Source organism: Peromyscus eremicus, chromosome 8b (genome assembly GCF_949786415.1).
Source record: "Peromyscus eremicus chromosome 8b, PerEre_H2_v1, whole genome shotgun sequence".
NCBI classification, from domain to species: Eukaryota; Metazoa; Chordata; class Mammalia; order Rodentia; family Cricetidae; genus Peromyscus; species Peromyscus eremicus.
Genome location: NC_081424.1, coordinates 10,939,179 through 10,956,725, shown reverse-complemented (window position 1 = coordinate 10,956,725; position 17,547 = coordinate 10,939,179). Strand labels below are relative to the sequence as shown.

Sequence of the window (17,547 nt, the reverse complement as noted above, 5' to 3'; positions counted from 1 at the left end):
TTTACCTTAAATTATACTTGGCAGCGTTTCCTCCCTTATCTTGTAAACTACAAAATAATTCTGTGATTACAATCTCTGACTTCTTATATTTAATGAATAAAATCTTTGCAAAAACATTAAATCAAGACCTCTTTTCTGGGGGCTAGGGAGATACCTCAGCAGTTAGGAGCACTCACTGCTCTTGCAGAGGGCTCCGTACCCACATGAATGTTGGCTCACCGCCATCTGTAACTCCAGCTTCAAGGGATCAATGCCCTTTTGGCCTTCATGGTTTCCAGGCATATACATGGTGTACATACATGTAGTCAGGCGAACACTCATACATATAAAATTTTAAGGTGAACATTTTTCTGGGCCAGTGAGATGGCTCAGTGAGTAAAGGCACCTGCCACCAACCCTGCGGACCTGAGTTCAATCCCTGGGGCCCAAATGGTGGAAGGAGAGAATGGACTCCTGAAAGCTCTCCTCTGACCCCCACAGATGCTCTCTGGCACCCACACACCTCCTCACAAGTGCGCACACACAAAAGAAATGAAAATGCAATAAATTTTAAATGACATTTTTTCAATGCCATTAGATAAATGGGCAAATATACAAAGTAATGAACATTACATCTAAGTAACTTGTTACAGATTAATAGAACATGAGCAAGCAAGGAGCATTTTTTTTTCTCAGTCAACTCTTTTGTTGGCAGGCTGCAAATTATGGTTACAAAGAAAGAATCAATCACTTCATTATCTATCTTTAAAGTTAATCTTATAAGGAGTTTTGAAGGAGCCACAAACCTAAAGTTTTTTACATAAAAAACAGTCAGTCAGCTGAACTTTCAATCTTCAGAGTACAAACCCATTCATCAATAGTTTCTTATATCTGTAAATTGAGGTCAGAAATTCCTTTAATAAGACAATCTACAAATTGAAAAAATTAAAATGAGCCAAGCCTGAGTACATGGCTTGGCTCCAGTCCTCTGGAGTTGAGGCAGGAAGACCATGAGTTCAAGGCCAGCCTGAACTACATATTGAGACTACTAAGAGAGAGAGACAGAGAGAGACAGAGACAAAGACAAAGACAGAGAGAAAGAGAGAGAGAACTATAATAGAGGGAAAATTACACTGCTAAACCCATATTAAAATTATTAAGCCTTTTATATAGCAGAACCACCATTGACAGATAAAAAGTACTGAACAGAGATTAGAGGAAAACATGAATAATAAAAAAAAAAGATAAACAGAAGCAGCTCAACTTACCAGGAATGTGCAAGTTAAGACAGCAATAAGTGGTTCCCAACTATGTGGGAGGCTGAGGCAGGAGAACTGGTGGAGCTTAGGAATTCAGGGGTCAATCTAATTATTATTAACATTAAGAAAGTAACATTCAGAAGAGCACTGCTCACTAATTAGACTGGCAGGACATCTCAGAAAGAAGACTGCCTACGTTAAGCTCTGGGAAGGCATGGGGAGATAGATATCCCATGAACAGCCAACTCTACACTCTGGAAAGGTGCAGGGAGATGGACATCCCTAGGAACTGCTAGGTAAAGTCAGTAGGAATCAAGTTTATAAACTGTCAGAAATTGTGTGTATGTCAAGTAGTATAAGATTTTGGAGAATAATTTGAAAATTGTGATAGGATGGTATGTATGCCATCTGATTCCGCAATCCCAGTTTTCAGTATTTATGCATGAACTCTATAGCAAGGAGATATCCTCACAAGAGATCTGAATAATGACAGCCATTGCAGCTCTGCTTGCAACTAAAATACATATAAAATACATACATACATACATACATACATACATACATACATACATACTGATCAGAACTTGGAAAGTAAATTGTTTTCTATTCATACAGTGAAACATTATACAGCATCTAAAATGATAACCAATAGGTCCACAATAACAATACAGACAAACTCTGGAGCCCTTGCCGAGTGGAGAGAAAAGCAAGTTAGAAACGATGGTTATCCTAAGATATCATCTGTGTGAAACTGCTAGAAAATAACAACATCTGCAATGCCAAGAACGTGCAGACACTGTGTGTAATGCTCCCTTTTCACTGGGAAGATAACACAAATCCAGGGAGCCAACACACTAACACTGTTCACTGCAGATGGTAGAGTTCATACGATTATTGGTACTTTTAAAGCTTTGTTTGGACATTTACTTGTGTAGTCATTCATGGGACTAGTTCTGGCTATATAATCCAGGCTTGGTTCAAATCCACATCTTCTTGCTTTAACTTCCTGAGTGCTGAGATTACAGGCAAGTAGGACCATGCCCAGTATTTCACATTTTTTAATCGTATAAAATTCAATCTTACCTCTCTATATATGAGTAAACATGTACGTAAGAAAAACAATTTTAAAAAAAACATAAGAATAAAGCCAGCAGCAAGACAGATTTTTAGATTGGGTGTTTATGCTATAGTCAATAAATACATCTTTCTAGAAAGGCAAAGTAAAGACAGATTTAACAATTTTTGTTTTCAAAAATTCTATCCATTAACATATGCCAGAAACAGGAAATTTAGACACACATTCAAAGACACTAATTTGGAAAAACCAAAGACACACACACACACACACACACACACACACACACACACACACACAGAATGAAGCAAACAGTACGAATGTGAACGTGGTTTATGAATTTATCCCTCTGGGTGGCAATAACATGAAGAGGGGATGGTGTTGAGGCTAGTGCCTGTAATGGCGCCATGAGAGGAGCATTTTGAAGGATTCTGAAATCTTTGAAACCAATACTGCTAAGGAATTAAAATAAGCTTTGATAAAACCGTAACATCTAAAATTTCAAACTCTAAGAGCAAAGTTTTACAATTTATTTTCACAACACGGGCACACGCACGTACGCATGAACAAACAACTTGGCTGACATTAACAGGGCAGTTTTCAGTACATCAAGATGAAAAACCAAGGAAACATTTTGAAGCAAAGCTGTCTGTTACTCAGGCAATGTGGGAAACTACGTGTAGATTCTTGCAAACTTCCATGACAAAGCAGGGAAGGAGAAAACATCACAGCCTGGAGTAAGATGGCTGGAAACGCATGTTCCTCGCTGAACAAAGTGCCCCACTGACCCTGACTGACAGCACACAACTACCCTCCAGCTAGCGACAGATGACAGAAGGGAGCCCTGACAGAACTGTGAGTCATGTCCCCAGTGTTCCGGATAAACTCCAGACTGACCTCAAGCTTCTCTGCCAAGAACGACACTTAATACAGTTGTAAGGGGTTGATAAACTGGGTTTTACTTTGCTTTTTGTTTTTAGTTTTATTATTTGGTGACCTAAATAATAATTTCAGAGCCAGCAGAAATTTTAATAAATACATCTAAGTGCAAAAACTTTATTTCCTCAAAAAGTTAGCTCAAGGTGGATCACAGACCTTCATGTAAAACACTAAAACTTGTAGAAGGTAACAGAACATCTAGTTGACCTTGAGTATGACAATAACATTTTAGATACAACACTAAGAGTACAATGTATGAAAGACAAGATTGTTAAGCTGAATTTCATTAAAATTTAAAACCTTTTACAAAGGGCAGCCTTAGGAATATGAAAGACAGGCCAGACATAGAGAAAATGTTTGCAAGAACAGGTTCCCACTACACAAGAGCTCTTTAGACAACACAGAGCCCAATCAAAGGAAGCAAAGGTCTCTCGGACACCCCACCAAGGAAGACAGGCAGGTGGAAGCCAGCACAGTAGCATCCCGGTGCCATCATTGGCTAACCTAAGATAACCAGCCTGCAGGGATGTGGAGCGACGGACTCTCACTTGCTGCGGGCGGGCAGGAGTATAAAGATACAGCCGCTGAGCAGCAGCTTGAGGTTCTTCAGTTAAACAGGGTCACTGTGTGAACCGGCCATGAGGTGAAAACTTGGGTCTGCAAAAGTTCTCTAACTGAACACGTTACAACACTTTTTTTTTTTCATTAATTACCATGCATTTTTAAAGAAATGAGCTCCTAAGCCAAGAGAAGACAATGTCAGATGAATCTCCAAACAGGCCAGTTTTGTCCAGCATCCGGAGGCCCCATCTGCTGCCACCCTCAGGAGGTGACACCTGAAGGATGTGGTGCTGAGCAAGGCTGCTCTTGTTTCTTTGCCAAGCCCCTTTGTATCACTTTCAGTTCTGTCACGCTCAGTACTGCAGTGTTTTACCTGCTTCATCAATCACAAATAAACGCTAGTTAATTTCTCTAAATTTGTTGAAAAAAAATCACTATACAGTTAATCCTTACACAACACCGGGGTGAGAGACATCAAACCCCATGTCATGTAACTTTCATCTCCCCCAAAACATACTACCAGCTGTTGACCAGAAGCTCAATGGCATAAACAGGCAATTTCTCACATAACACTTTCTTTGTTGGCTATGTGTATTATACAATATAGAAAACAAGCTAGAAACACAAGGGACCACTTCTTAAATTTTAAATTTTGAACAATTTCATACATGCACATAATTTATTGTAAACATATTTTCCCCTCCCTCTCCTACTTTTGTGTCTCATACATGAAGAAGTCACTTTTCACTGTGAAATAGGATTTACTAGAGAGATTACTGTTCATATGCAAATCATTACTGTCAGAAAGTATACTGATTGCAGGGCCTCCAACTCCTGGGCTCAAGAGATCCTCCTGCCTCCCAAGTAGCTGGGACTACACGTGTGCTGGATGGGCTTGGCCTCCCAAAACAGTCCAGCTCACCACAACAGCAACAGGAGTCGGCTATGAAACTGTGCCAATGCCACAGTATTACCAGTTTGTCTGATACACTTAAGATTTTTTTTTCACAAAGCCCAGGCTGACCTCCACCTAGCCAGATCAAGGCCAGCCTGAACAACTAAATACCTGTCTCAAAATGAAAAAAAGAAAGAGGGCCAGGGATAGTATTACTCAGCAGTAGAGTGCTTACACAGGATGCTGAGGCCCTAGGTTCAACCCCCAGTACCACAAAACCAAAGAAAAAAATCAAACCAATCAAGCCAAACCACGATATGGGCCAGAGCTGAATAGCAGCATGCACAAGGTCATGGGTTCAAAGCCTGGTACCACATCCATCCATGCCCACATACACATATATAAGCATACATATGTACATAACCACAAATACATACATCAAACGCATACACACAGACAAACAGACACAAAAATGTCAGTAACAACCAAAAGTATGTTGTTCTGCCAGACTTTATGGTGTATTCAGGATGAGGCTGGAGGATCTCAAATAAGGCCAAGATATACATCAAGCCCTGTCTTAAGCAAACACACATAAAAGACTTGTGATTCATGAGCCAATTGTATAGTGAACCATGTGTGTATGTATGCAAAATCTGCTCACAGAAACTAGACTGCAATAGGAAGGTGTTTGAACAAAGGGCTCTTGTTGCGAGATATGTGATTACACTGTGTAAAGACAGTCACTGTGACAGGTTTAATAAAAAGCTAAATGGCCAATAATGAGGCAGGAGATATAGAGATAGTTCTAGAAGAAGAAAGGTGGAGTCGCATATGGAAGAATGTAGATTTAAAAATATGGGTTAGTTTAAGTCATAAGAGCTAGTTAGAAACAAGCCTAAGCTAAGGCTGAGCTTTCATAATTAATAATAAGTCTCTGTGTCATTACTGGGGAACCAACAGTTCTGATGAGAAAGTTCAACTACAGGGCTCTTCCATGAAAGAGGAGTGGAAACTGAGAAGAAGCAACTCAAAAGGCCAGAAGCAGCCAAAGCTCTACAGTGGAGGATTCTCACAGCAGAACAGTATAAAGTGACCACATTATAAACCGCATTTCAGTTGATTTTAAGCTCCAAGGCAACATGATAGGTTCTTGTGTAAATTTCCTACAGGAAGGAAAAAACCTAGCAGGAAAACCAATATGCTATTTACCAGGCAGGCATTTCAAAGCATGTTAGTAAATTATCATCCTAATAAATTCATCAGTCATGTATTAATACATGTATATGTGTGTGTGCACCTTACAATTCTTGTATATTGGCCAAAATTGTGTTTCTAAGCCCACAAGAGTTAGGAGCCCTGTTTTCTTTTGTTGTTGTTGTTACTGTTGTTTTTAACAATGAATTTCATTGATTTAATTCAATTTCATCAATGAATTTTATAATGAATGTCCATGTTTGAGGCATCTTGAAGATCAGATTTTTCCTGACTAGTGTACAATTCCGTTAAAGTAGCCACATCTTTTCACACTTTCATATATAGTGTCCCGTGCTGCTCTGAGAGGTTGGTCTGGAAATCTAGCTTCAAGCAGCCCTTCAGCCCAAGCCTTGCACTTGGTAGGGACCACAACTGAGCCCAGTGTGAGCTGCTCTAACCATTCTTCCGGCTTGTTTCCCTTTGTAGTGCTGGAGACTGAACTCGGGCATGCGCACGTGCTAAGTGACCACTGAGCTATGCTCCCACCCTATCTTCCAATTGGAAAAGGCATGCAGAGCCATATTTTTAAAAACTAACAAAACCCTATTTCATCAGCTGAGCACCACGTTTCTTAGCAATAAGTTTCACTCTCCTTCGGGACAGGGTCTCCTGTAGCCCAGGATGGCACTGTACTTAATACTTAACAGTATTAAGTGACCAAATTATATGCCACATTTCTCTTGCTGATTCTAAGTTCCAAGGCATGATGGTTTCTCATGTAAATTTCCTACAGGAAGAAAAAAAACTAGCAGGAAAACCAATATGCTATGTACTTGGCAGGTATTTCAAAGTATGTTAATAAATTATCAAGTTTTGCATGGAGTGCAAAATGACCTGAAACTCCTATTCCAGTCCCCAAGTACTGAGCTTACAGGTGTGTACCACAACACCGGCTAGTTTTGCCCTTTTCAGAACTGCTTTCTCAGAGGAAGGATGGATTTCTGCACCCAGTTCCCATGTGTCTCCCTATAGTCTGATCTCATGCCAGTTCCTTTACCTCTGTGCCTCAGTGTCCTCATTTCAGTTAGGACTGCTTTTTTTTTTTTTTTTTAAAGTGGAGTGGGTACAGAATCACATGGAAACTTCTAGAGAGCTGTGTGTGTGTGTGTGTGTGTGTGTGTGTGTGTGTGTGTGTGTGTGTGATTTATTAGAGTGGCTTACAGGCTGTGGTCCAGCTAGTCCAACAAATGGCCGTCTCTCAGTGGAAAGTCTGAGAATCCAATAGTTGTTCAGTCCACGAGGATGGATGTCTCAGGTGGTCTACAGTGTGCATCGTCGGGATTCCAAATAAGCAGGCTGCAATGCCAGTGAAGGAGTGCCTCCACAGGAGGGTAGATGAACTTGCCAGTGAGAATGGGGGCAAGCAGGTGAAAAACAGAAGCGTCTTTCTTCTTCCTCATCCTTTATGTAGGCCGCTATGAGAAGGTGTGGCCCAGATTTAGGGTGTCTTCCAACATCAAATCATCCAGTTAACTAACCATCCCTCGCAGGTGTGCCCAGTTGCTGGGTTTTCAGTTAATTCCAGATGTGGTCAAGTTGACAACCAAGAATGGCCATCACAGAGCCTTTGCTCTTTTTAAGGAACACTGCGCACCAGTAAGACACGCCACTAACACTTGGGCTAGTTTTTACTGTATTTTAGAGCAGTGCCCAGAGACTCTGGAGCTTGTTATTTTAATTAAAATCATCCCCAAAAGAAAACAAAAGAACTGTTTCCTGGGGTTAAAACGCTGGGTAGGCCAGCTGGTGCCGCGTCAGGGCCAGTGGCTGGATGGTATTTTAAAATGGTATCACAGTGCTGCACAACTCGGCACACTTTGGTTAATGAGCAATGACAGAGTAGACAAGGATGACAATGTGCAAGAAGCCGTAAGCGGATGGAGTAGCTGAGGAGGAGCAATTCTACTACGAACTACATCGAAAAGAGGTTGTCAGGAAAGAGAGGAATAGGCGAAGAAGTGATCTTGTAGATCACTTGGTCTACAAGTGGATGCACTTGGTCTTGTGTTTTTATGAAGTTGGTTCCACTGAATCACAGTTTAAGAATTGTTTGCTCTGCAGATGTCTTAATAAATGTCTCATAAAAGCATACAGTTTTCTAAAATGCTTTCATTATACTTTGTTCCATCCATCAACTGCCTAGCTTTTTCCATAAACAATATGTAGTACTTTTCAAAGTACCATGAGAGAGTGTTTTCATCCATTGGTACAACGCTTATTCCCCTTTCCCTCTCCTCAGACAAGGTCTTGCTAAGTAGCTCAAGCTGGTCTTGAACTCCCGATGCTCCTGTATCAGCTTCTAGAGTGCTGGGATAACAAACGGGCAGCGCACACAACAAACCTCAAGCATCTGTTGAGTCTGTGTTGGGAACCAGGCAATGCACTGAGCTTTACCAGGCCGAGCAGAACCAGACACTACCGCTGCTCTCAGGTGTTTGGCCTTTACCTGGCCAGCTGCCAATCAAATTAAAAAACCTAATTGGAAACTGCATTTGCAACACATCAGCCAATAAAGATACGTGCTGCAAGAGGAGTAAATTTATGTGTTTGTCTCTCTAATTAGGGGCATGTCTTTGAGCAAGGAATAGCCGAGCTAAGATCTTCAAAGGAAGATGAGTCAAGACATGAGGCAGTCTGGACAAAGAAAACAATGACAGAGATGCTGTGTCTCTTATCAGCACGGCCAATGACCTCCTCAAACAACAAAGTTACAATTTAAAAACCTTACATTGTGTTTGCATTCAACTTTGGAATGGAGCAACACTTCATTCCATAAAATAAGCTGAGTGTGTCAGTGGGCTGTACAGAGGTAGCTTTGTAGCTACAGAGGTTAAAACACAGAGTAGAAACAACCAGAGCAGATTGGTCATTTCAAAGCGACTTTCTGCCAAAGGTCGTGCAGAGAGACAGAACAAAAGGAAGTAACTGGTTAACACCGGATTACTTCATGTTATCATTTGAAGGACGAAAGGATGTGGGGATCAAAGCTGAGGGAACAGGACTGTCATGCCAAACGGCTAATGTGGGAAATTCCACTCCTCATTCTCCTGACTTCTCAGGCCAGGTAACAACCTAGTTTCAGTTTGGATATGCGGGACATTAGCATGGGCGGCCATTTTGATTTTTTCTTTTTCTTTTTCTCCAATCTGGGGGTAAGGGGTGAGTCAGCACAATAGTTCATGTCCAGAGCAATGGCTTTCTATATCCTCTATTTAATAATCTCCACAACAACAAATGTAGTGGTCAATTAGTCCTAATTTCATTGGACCTAGAACATTCGACACAATCATTCCTAACTCTTTCTTCATTTTGTTTCTAGGACAACCATTGAGGGCTTTCCCCTCTAAGCTGGCTGCTCCTTCAGAATCACACGTGCTGATAACTTCAAAGTTTGAACTGTAGTGAGTGTGCCTCCTTTGTTGAAATCAGCAACCATTATCAAAACGTTATAACGAAACCTCAAACTGTATTTCCAGCCAAGTCTTCCTCATTTCTCTTCCATATCCCAAGGCAAGAGGCCAAGCTACCGACCTCTGCCCTCTCCCATACACAAATGTGCACTTTTCCATGACAGCGAGTGGCAATCCTTCCTTTTGTTTTACTGTTCTGTTTCCTGTGAAACAAGGTCTCAGCATGTCACCCAGGCTGCCTTCAGACTCCTGCCTTCTCCCCAGCGAAGGATGACACATGTACACCGCTTAGTGCAGCTTCAAAGGTCTTATTTCCAGTTAGTTCTGGAACCCAGCTCCCCAGACCCAGTCCTTCCACAGCTCCTCTGCCCTCCTCTGCCCTCCGTCTCTCCTTAGTGCTTAGACTGAAGAAAGCCCCACCCAGATGAGGATGATGCTAACTACTGGATGATCTTTAGAACCCACAACAGCTAGTGTCTTCAGTAATTCTTTATTTCTACTACAAATAGTATCTGTTGTTTCATCAACTACCACAAAGCATATACATTAACTTGCAGAAAAGTATCTGGAAAGGCCTGAAAACAAAAGAAAAATAGAAAACAAAACAAAACAAACAAACACAAAACACCACCCCAAAAAGGAAAAACATGGCCCCAGAGGGCCAATTGTGACGTTCTGGAGAAGAACAAAAGGTTCTTTTGTTTGTTTGTTTTTTGAGACAGGGTTTCTCTGTGTAGTTTTGGTGCCTGTCCTGGATCTGTAGACCAAGCTGGCCTCCAACTCACTGAGATCCGCCTGGCTCTGCCTTCTGAGTGCTGGGATTAAAGGCGTGCGCCACCACTGGTGGGCAAACAAAAGGTTCTTACATGAGCTAATATGAAGGTGGTTTAGAAAATTAAGTCCATAGAAAACTCAGCCCTCCAATGCACTCTTCCTGCTCACTGTCTGTGTCCTCCCCTTCGACCCCATAGTAAAGCCCTTTGTACCTTAAGGCCCCCTCAAACTTTGAGGCTAACAGGTCCCTCTATCTTCTCCATACCACGGGCCTTTAAACATGGGTGATCCCACTCTGCAAGCTCATCTCACAACCGTCCAGAGACGGCAGGCAACCAGCTTGTATGATCCAGCAACCATCCTCCTGGGACAGGAAAAGGAACCTTTTCCCACCACCAAGCACTCTTCACTCCTTCCCAGCTGGCTGCCATCATTTCACATGCGATGTATTCGACATCACTATTTACTGTTGCTTCTTAGAATACACGCTCCGTGACAGCAGGGGACACTGTGCTCAGAAGACACTCGACAGGCACCAGCTGGCTGATGCCTCCCTCAGTGCTGGTCTTCTGGTCTTTGACGGGGCTGGATGTTCCTCTAGCCACCACAATATTAAATAGTATTACAACTGTATATTCACACATTAGTTCTCTAACAAGATGAGGGTGTATCTTTTTTTTTTTTTTTTTTTTTACTGTTGACATATTCAAGGCCCGGTTAGTTTTTATTATGTTTTTTTTTTTTAATTTATGTATGACTGTACAGTTTGTATGTATGCATGCCTCTGCACCTCGTGTATGACTGGTGTCTGCGGAGGTCAGAAGGCATCGACCCAACGTCCTCTGGAATTGGAGTTATGGATGGTTGTGAGATGCCCCGTGAGGGCTGAGAATCGAACCCAGGTCCTCTGTAAGAACAAGTGTTAACTGTTGAGCCATCTCTCTAGTCCCTGGTTAATATTTTATGACTAAATTTACTCTGCAAAGCAAAGGATAAAAATCTAATCCGATTACCAGGCTAATAAAAAAAAAAAAAACTTCCAAACGTGCGTTTTCTCAAGGATAATGACTTCAAAACATCTTTGGAGAAACAACTGAATCATTCGAAGATAATAAATTTGGGAGGTGCTTATAGGCTTCTTTTCATACAGAACTTTTCAAAGCTTGTTAGATTCAAACCTAAGAATAATGGGAGTTCTTTTCAGTCTCACACGAAACGGATTGCTGAGCTCTGCTTCGGGTTCTCTTTGACCGAGGAAACAGATCTGTATAGAGCGAAGGTGCCTTGCACCTCACGGGGATTCCTAATCCACTCAGCACTGATTCACATGACAGAGGCCAGCGGGAGCAGCAGCGTGGAGCCTTTCCCAGTTTGCCTGGCTTCAGGCTGCTCCTCCACCTTTCAGACCGTGATCGCCAAACTTCCCTTCGTCACCCACCAAAATGTGTTGGGCACCTGCACCTCTCTCCCCGCAAGCCACTGTGGAAAGAGAGGCCCTGGACTCAAAGGCAGCAATCCCAGATGGATGGCTTCGGCTCCAAAATTTCAGAGCTGAAGCAGAGGAAGGAAAAACACTTTCAATGAACGAGTCACAGCCCAGCCTAACCAAGCTTACCAGATGGACGTTCCCAGTTAACCCTGGCCTCCAGAACCGTTGGTTCGCCCACAACGACCAGAAGTGTTGCGGTGGCATCTGGGAGTTGTAGTTTCTGTCGCAAACAGACGGCGTCGGTAGCATGACAACTACATTTCCCAAGAGCCAACGCAAAGACGTCCTGCCTACTGAATCTGGGGTCCGGCAGTCACAATTTTTTTTAGGTTAATCTTCAATTATATCCCGTCCTGTTAGGGATACCAGCGGGGCCTTTTGTTTGTTGTGGTTTTTTTTTTCTCGTGCGCTAAATACCTCGGGACATTTGTAGTCCTTACTCTTCCTTCCCCTTCTTCACGCCAGCGCCACCAAACGTCAGGAACGGAAATCGCCGCTGAGGGCGCATGCGCCCCGCCCGGCCTCGCGCACGCGCAGCCGCCGGCATGGGTTGGCGGCGCGCGGTGGACTCGGGGTCCGGAGGTGCTCTGCCCGAGGGCGGGGCTGCTCCCGATGGCTGCCCCGGCGGGTCGCGTGTGCCTGGGCGGAGAGGCAGGCATGGGGCCGGGGCGGCTCCCGGAGGTCCCGGGCGGGGACAGGGGAGGGGCTGGGGGTGAGGACCCCGTCTCCCCTCCCTGCTCCCGCCCTCTGGGCCGAGCCCCACCGCAGGGGCTGGGCGAAGGGGCGGGCTCTGTGCCTCGGGCCCTGGGCTGGAGCCGCGCGGCCGGGTGCTCCAGGACGGCTGGGTCGCGGGGTGCCCTCCGGCGGGGGCCGGGGACAGAGGGGTAGGAGAAGCAGCGGTGGATCCCGGGCGACAGGAGGCGGCAGAGTCGGGGACGCTGCCCTCCGTCGCCGCTGACACAGTGACTGGTGGACACTGAGGTCCCCGGAGCGGCGGAGCCTCGGGGCCCAGCAGCCGGGGGTGAGGGTCTGCTTCCGAGCCCGCCGGCGCCCGCCCGCTGCCCCGCCGAGGCGCTAGGAGGAGCCGAGGGGGGCGGAGACTGGTGTCGGAGGAGGGGCGGGGTGGGGACGCGCTGGAGAACCGGCCGCTGCACAGACAAAAAAGCCCCGAATGGCTGGAGAGCCTTCTACTGTTACCAGCCTGGTGGGGCCAAGCACGGATTTGACAGCTCCACAGCGTGAGGATATCCGCTGACCCTGCGACCCAGAGAACACTTCCCCGAGACTCCCTGTCCAGCTAGTCGGCTCTGTAAGGTTGCAACTTTCCAACTTTGCTTTTTTTTTTTTTTTTTTTTTCAATCTCTGTCCAGAAGACTGCCCCTCCGTGTAGGAGAGGGTGCAAGGGCGATCCGCCTTGTGGATCGATTTGAAAGCATCAACTTAAAAGGCACGTGTGGTTCCCAATGCCACCCAGACGCTTGTTTTCCTGACGACTGGATTTCTCTGACTTTATTCTTGACTGCTTTGGGGGAATGCTGAAAGGCAACTGAAGCCTGCAGAAGAGACGCTCCCGATTGTCATGGCTGAAGGAGAGAATGAAGTGAGATGGGATGGACTGTGCAGCAGAGATTCGACTATTAGAGAGACAGCGCTGGAAAACATTAGGCAGATCGTTTTGAGGAAAACCGAATACCTTCGTTCAGTCAAAGAGCCGCTTTATCGACCTTCAGACGGCCTTTCGAATGCCGTTTCTTCGGATGGGATGAATAAGCTTCTTGCTCATCTGCTTATGCTTTCTAAGAGGTGTCCCTTTAAAGACGTGAGAGAGAGAAGTGGGTTCATTCTGAAGAGCGTCGAGGTAAGAGCATTATTAGAATAACTAGACAGTGAAATTAGACTTGCAGTTATTCACATCGCTTTTGCTTCCAACGGGTAGTGGGTTATTGTGTGAGCTTTTAATATGACTTCACTGGGCATTAGAGGGTTCGGCAAAGCATTGAATGTTGGGCCCCAACTGGGCAGTGTAAACTAAAAACGGTTTTCAAAAAGAGGTAAACAAGCGTTGTTTTTATGGCGTTTTCGGCAGAAATGGTGTTGCTGGTGGAAACTAGTATCTATGAAAGGTATAGTTAATTATAAGTCAAGTCTTTGTATTTCTTTTTGTTGCCGAGTGTATCGAGTGTATTTTCACATTGTTACAGTGTTCTGTGTGGGAAGTTTCTCATTGAAAGCCTGGAAAGGGAGAAATTGATACTAAATGTTTCCTATTTGTTCAAGGTAGCTGGCAGATGGCGGAATAATTTTCTCTGGCTCTTCACAACAAAGGCAGGATTTCATTTTCTAAATGCATCCTAAAGCAGAACTAGAAAATAATAATAAGAACCAGCCTAAGTCATAAAGAAGTTAACATGTTCAGGTTGAAAAGTTGGACCCAAAGTTAGGTGTGTAGTAGCTTGTGCTCAGTACTCTCAGGAGGTTGAGGCAGAAATAATACTGCCAGGAGTTCAAGGCCAGCCTGGCTGTGTAATGAGTACCAGCTCAGTACATGGCTTTGTTGCAAGACCCTGCCTGAAAAAGGAAAAAAAGAAAGGTTGGACCCAGGTAAGGCATTTGATAGAAACAATTGCGTTCAGTTAGTTTCTGGTCCCCTAAATTGTTTCTTTTGTCTTTCCCCATGCAAACCTACTTAAATTGTAAGTGCAGTTAAGGTTTCAAGTACTATCGTTTCCTGCCATTTTTCTCTCCTGTCACCTTATCCTGTTTTATTAGAAGGTGTGTTAGAATTTGAAGGAACGGGAGAAACTTTTATAGATATGAGGAATGCTCAGTGATTGTGGATTAGGATATGACAGTTTTCTGTAGTGGCTTGAATTTAAATAAAGCAAAAGAAAAAACAATCATATTGATAAAATGATGATCTTAAGAATCTAAGATCTTGAAATAGTCTTTACATTTTACCAGCAAGGAATTCATTTTCAATGTATTATGTACATTCCATCCCTCAGGCATAAGAAGCTGCTTCTCTTAGACCTCTGGATAGCCCCTATAGTTATGTTTTTAATAATGGAGTCATAATTGTGCACACCAAATACTGTTATGCACTGTATGGAACTACATGACGCATTAGTTTTTAAGTTTTCATTTAGTATTTAGGGGTTTTGCCCCTTCTTGTTAGTCTACTTCACTTTGGTGTCTTTTTGGCCTTTCATCTTGCTGTTTATTGATACTGGAGTGGGAAACTAGGTAATGAATTTGGTTAAGAGTTATGTTGAAAATAAAAGTACTCAGGCTCTGGGGAGTACTGTGTCAAAGAGCTGCAGCATAAGTGGTAAGTAAATGCACTAGAGTCAGACCTAGGTTCAAATGCTTCCTTATTAATGTGCTGCCATAACCTTGGGCAAGTTCTTGACTTTCCTTGTGTTCAATTTTCACATTTATAAAATCAGGATGAGAACACAGCGTGTGGGAATGGAATGGCGTGCAGAGTGCTATCATATCCAGGGAATGCACCTCTTCCCCTTTCACAAGTGCAATATATGGACTATATAAAATATTTTTCGAGCCTAATTTGTTCTGCAAAAGGATTCAGTGTTCTGTACTCTAGTGGCTTCCTACAGACTTACATTTCTTTCTCTGTTTTACATCTATTATACTTTATTGCTGCCATTATTATAAGAAGACTTGATTTATATTGTTCTGTAATCTCATGTTGAAATGAATGTCTTTCCCAGAAGAGCTCTAAGTTCTCAAGAGTATTGGCTGGGACCTGGAAGCTACTAAATAAATATCCAATAGATAAATAAATGTATTTGCCTTCTTTCTGTCTCACATCAGTTTGCATAGGTGAAATTTCCATTTTATGGAGCGTTCATTCATGCGTGCATTTGAGCAAGAAATAGTGAATGCCATAGTAAGGTCTAGAGACTAGTGGTAACAGTTTGCATATTCTCTGAAGGGAGACAGGTCATTAAGAACTAAATGAACATTTCATTTTATGTAGTAAAGGGAGAGTTCCTTGAGGCAAACCCCTCAAAGACAGATTTAGTATTCATTCATTCATTCTTCATTCATTTTGAGACGGCTTCCTGCCTCAGTCTGCCAGGTGCTAGTATTATGGACAAACACCAGTGCACTTTTCTTATGAATAAATAATTATCCATACAGTGAGATTATTGTAGGGATCCAGACCTAGAAAATAGTTTCTATGAAGGCCTCGTGGCAAGAGCAAGTAACTGAGTTCTAAGACTTGAATGTGATTCAGGATGGTTGAAGTTCACATTTTGAGCGGAGTGTGAAATTTAAGAGCAAATGCTCTGAAGTTAGATAGACATAGCTTTAATACTTATTAATAATATTAATTATCTGTCCAACTATGAATAAGTTCCATACTGCTGTTCGACTCAGTTTCCTTATCTGCAAAATGGGGATGATGCTAATAGTTCTTTGTTCACAGTGCTGCTGTAAGAATACAATGAAATAATGCCTGCAAAGCATGGCACAGTGCTATCTCATGAGAAGGACAATGTAACGGTAGAGATTTTTATTGTTACCAGGCAGGATCTAGCTCTCAGGAGAATTGTAGGCACTTGTAAGGAATGTAGACATCATCCCAGAACAATGGGAAGCCACTGCGGCTTTGAAGAAGATGGTAACATGATTGATAATGTTACAAGGAACGTTCCAGAAGCAAGATGGAGAATGTGTTTCCAGGCTCAGGAGGGCATGTGTCATGTCAGTTGCAAGGTTGTTCTGTGGGAAAAAACAATAGTAGACTGGGATGTGGTAGAAGAGGAAAAAGGCACATGAATTTGAATGATAGTGAGGAGTTAGAATCCACAGGATATGGTATTCAAATAGTTCAGGAAATGAAGAAAATAAAAGCAAAATCTGTGATTTGAATTACTTAGTGCATAATGTAATCGTTCCTGAGACACAAGACTGGCAAGGTCCATTTAGGAGAAGAGTTAGTTCTTTTTCGTACATGCTGAGTGAGGGTAAGCTGTTTCTGAGGCATCCACAGGAAGCTGCTGCTCACTGGATTTGTGTCTTCCCATTGCGGTTCTCTTCCGCTTCTCCAGACTTAACCCACCCTAGAGCTTTCTGCCCACCTACATAGCCGCAGAACCCTTCATCTGCCCTGCAGAGCTGACCGCATTACTTGCCTGTCTACAGCCCATTATGGCAGAGCGTGGCCTTAACATGGCCCCTCACTGCCCACCTCATTGTTCACAGTCTGGTGTCAGTCTCACGTGGGAATTGAGTAGTCCTTTGAATTAGCGCTCCATGATGCGCACGCAGCCAAAGCGGAGTTGCATATAAGATTCCTGAAGCTGCTCATACAGGCCTTTAACTACTTCAATCACCTCAGAGGACTGGTCAGCAGGGGAGGGCAATGGAGTCGATTCCAAATGACCACTAAACCTGTAAAAAATGAGCACATTGGTAGACAACATCTTTTTATACACCTCTTCTCAATTTGTTGATTTCATATCAACATATATTAAAATCCGTTCAACATATCTTCAAGAGTTACTGTGTACCAAGCACTGTACTTGGAATTGGAGAAACAGGGAAATGTTTCCCCTGCTTCTCCCCAGGTCCCCTTTCTCATTTTTGCTGACTTTAAAAGAAATCCCATTACACCTCTTAATACTCAATTCTCTAAACAAAGGACCAGAAGGATTAACTCAGGCCCACTTATTGTACAAGTCACTACTGAAGTAGTCTTGATGCCTATAAATAAAATTAAGGTAAAAGATGTAAGTGCATATATGATCAAATGATTATAAAAAGAGAAAAAAATGCATAAACTTGCTAGTAATTAGCACTGGAAATAATTTGGCTTAAGGGGTAGATTTGGACTAAGTCATTGAACACTTTGTTAAGTGAGGTGGGGAGGGTTTCCGTCATGA

At 43.1% G+C, this 17,547-nt stretch overlaps 2 protein-coding genes across 4 annotated transcripts in view; one reads left to right on the top strand and one right to left on the bottom strand.

Moving 5' to 3' along the window:
• Cep57l1 (centrosomal protein 57 like 1) overlaps positions 1–12,184 on the bottom strand; it is a 57,318-nt gene extending 45,134 nt beyond the window's left edge. The window contains exon 1 of one of the 3 annotated variants that reach the window (XM_059272489.1): positions 12,053–12,184. Coding sequence is in view for 1 of the 3 variants with exons in the window: in XM_059272492.1 (XP_059128475.1) it covers positions 11,762–11,839 (78 nt within the window). In the remaining 2 variants the exon portion in view is untranslated. Of the gene's footprint in view, positions 1–11,761; positions 11,894–12,052 lie in introns of those variants that run through there. The other 2 variants (XM_059272490.1, XM_059272492.1) reach the window with 2 other exon arrangements.
• Positions 12,185–12,753: 569 nt separating this feature from the next.
• Sesn1 (sestrin 1) overlaps positions 12,754–17,547 on the top strand; it is a 103,705-nt gene continuing 98,911 nt past the window's right edge. The window contains exon 1 of the mRNA XM_059272487.1: positions 12,754–13,493. Within this exon, the coding sequence (XP_059128470.1) occupies positions 13,215–13,493 (279 nt within the window). The 5' untranslated portion in view covers positions 12,754–13,214. The remainder of the gene's footprint in view (positions 13,494–17,547) is intronic.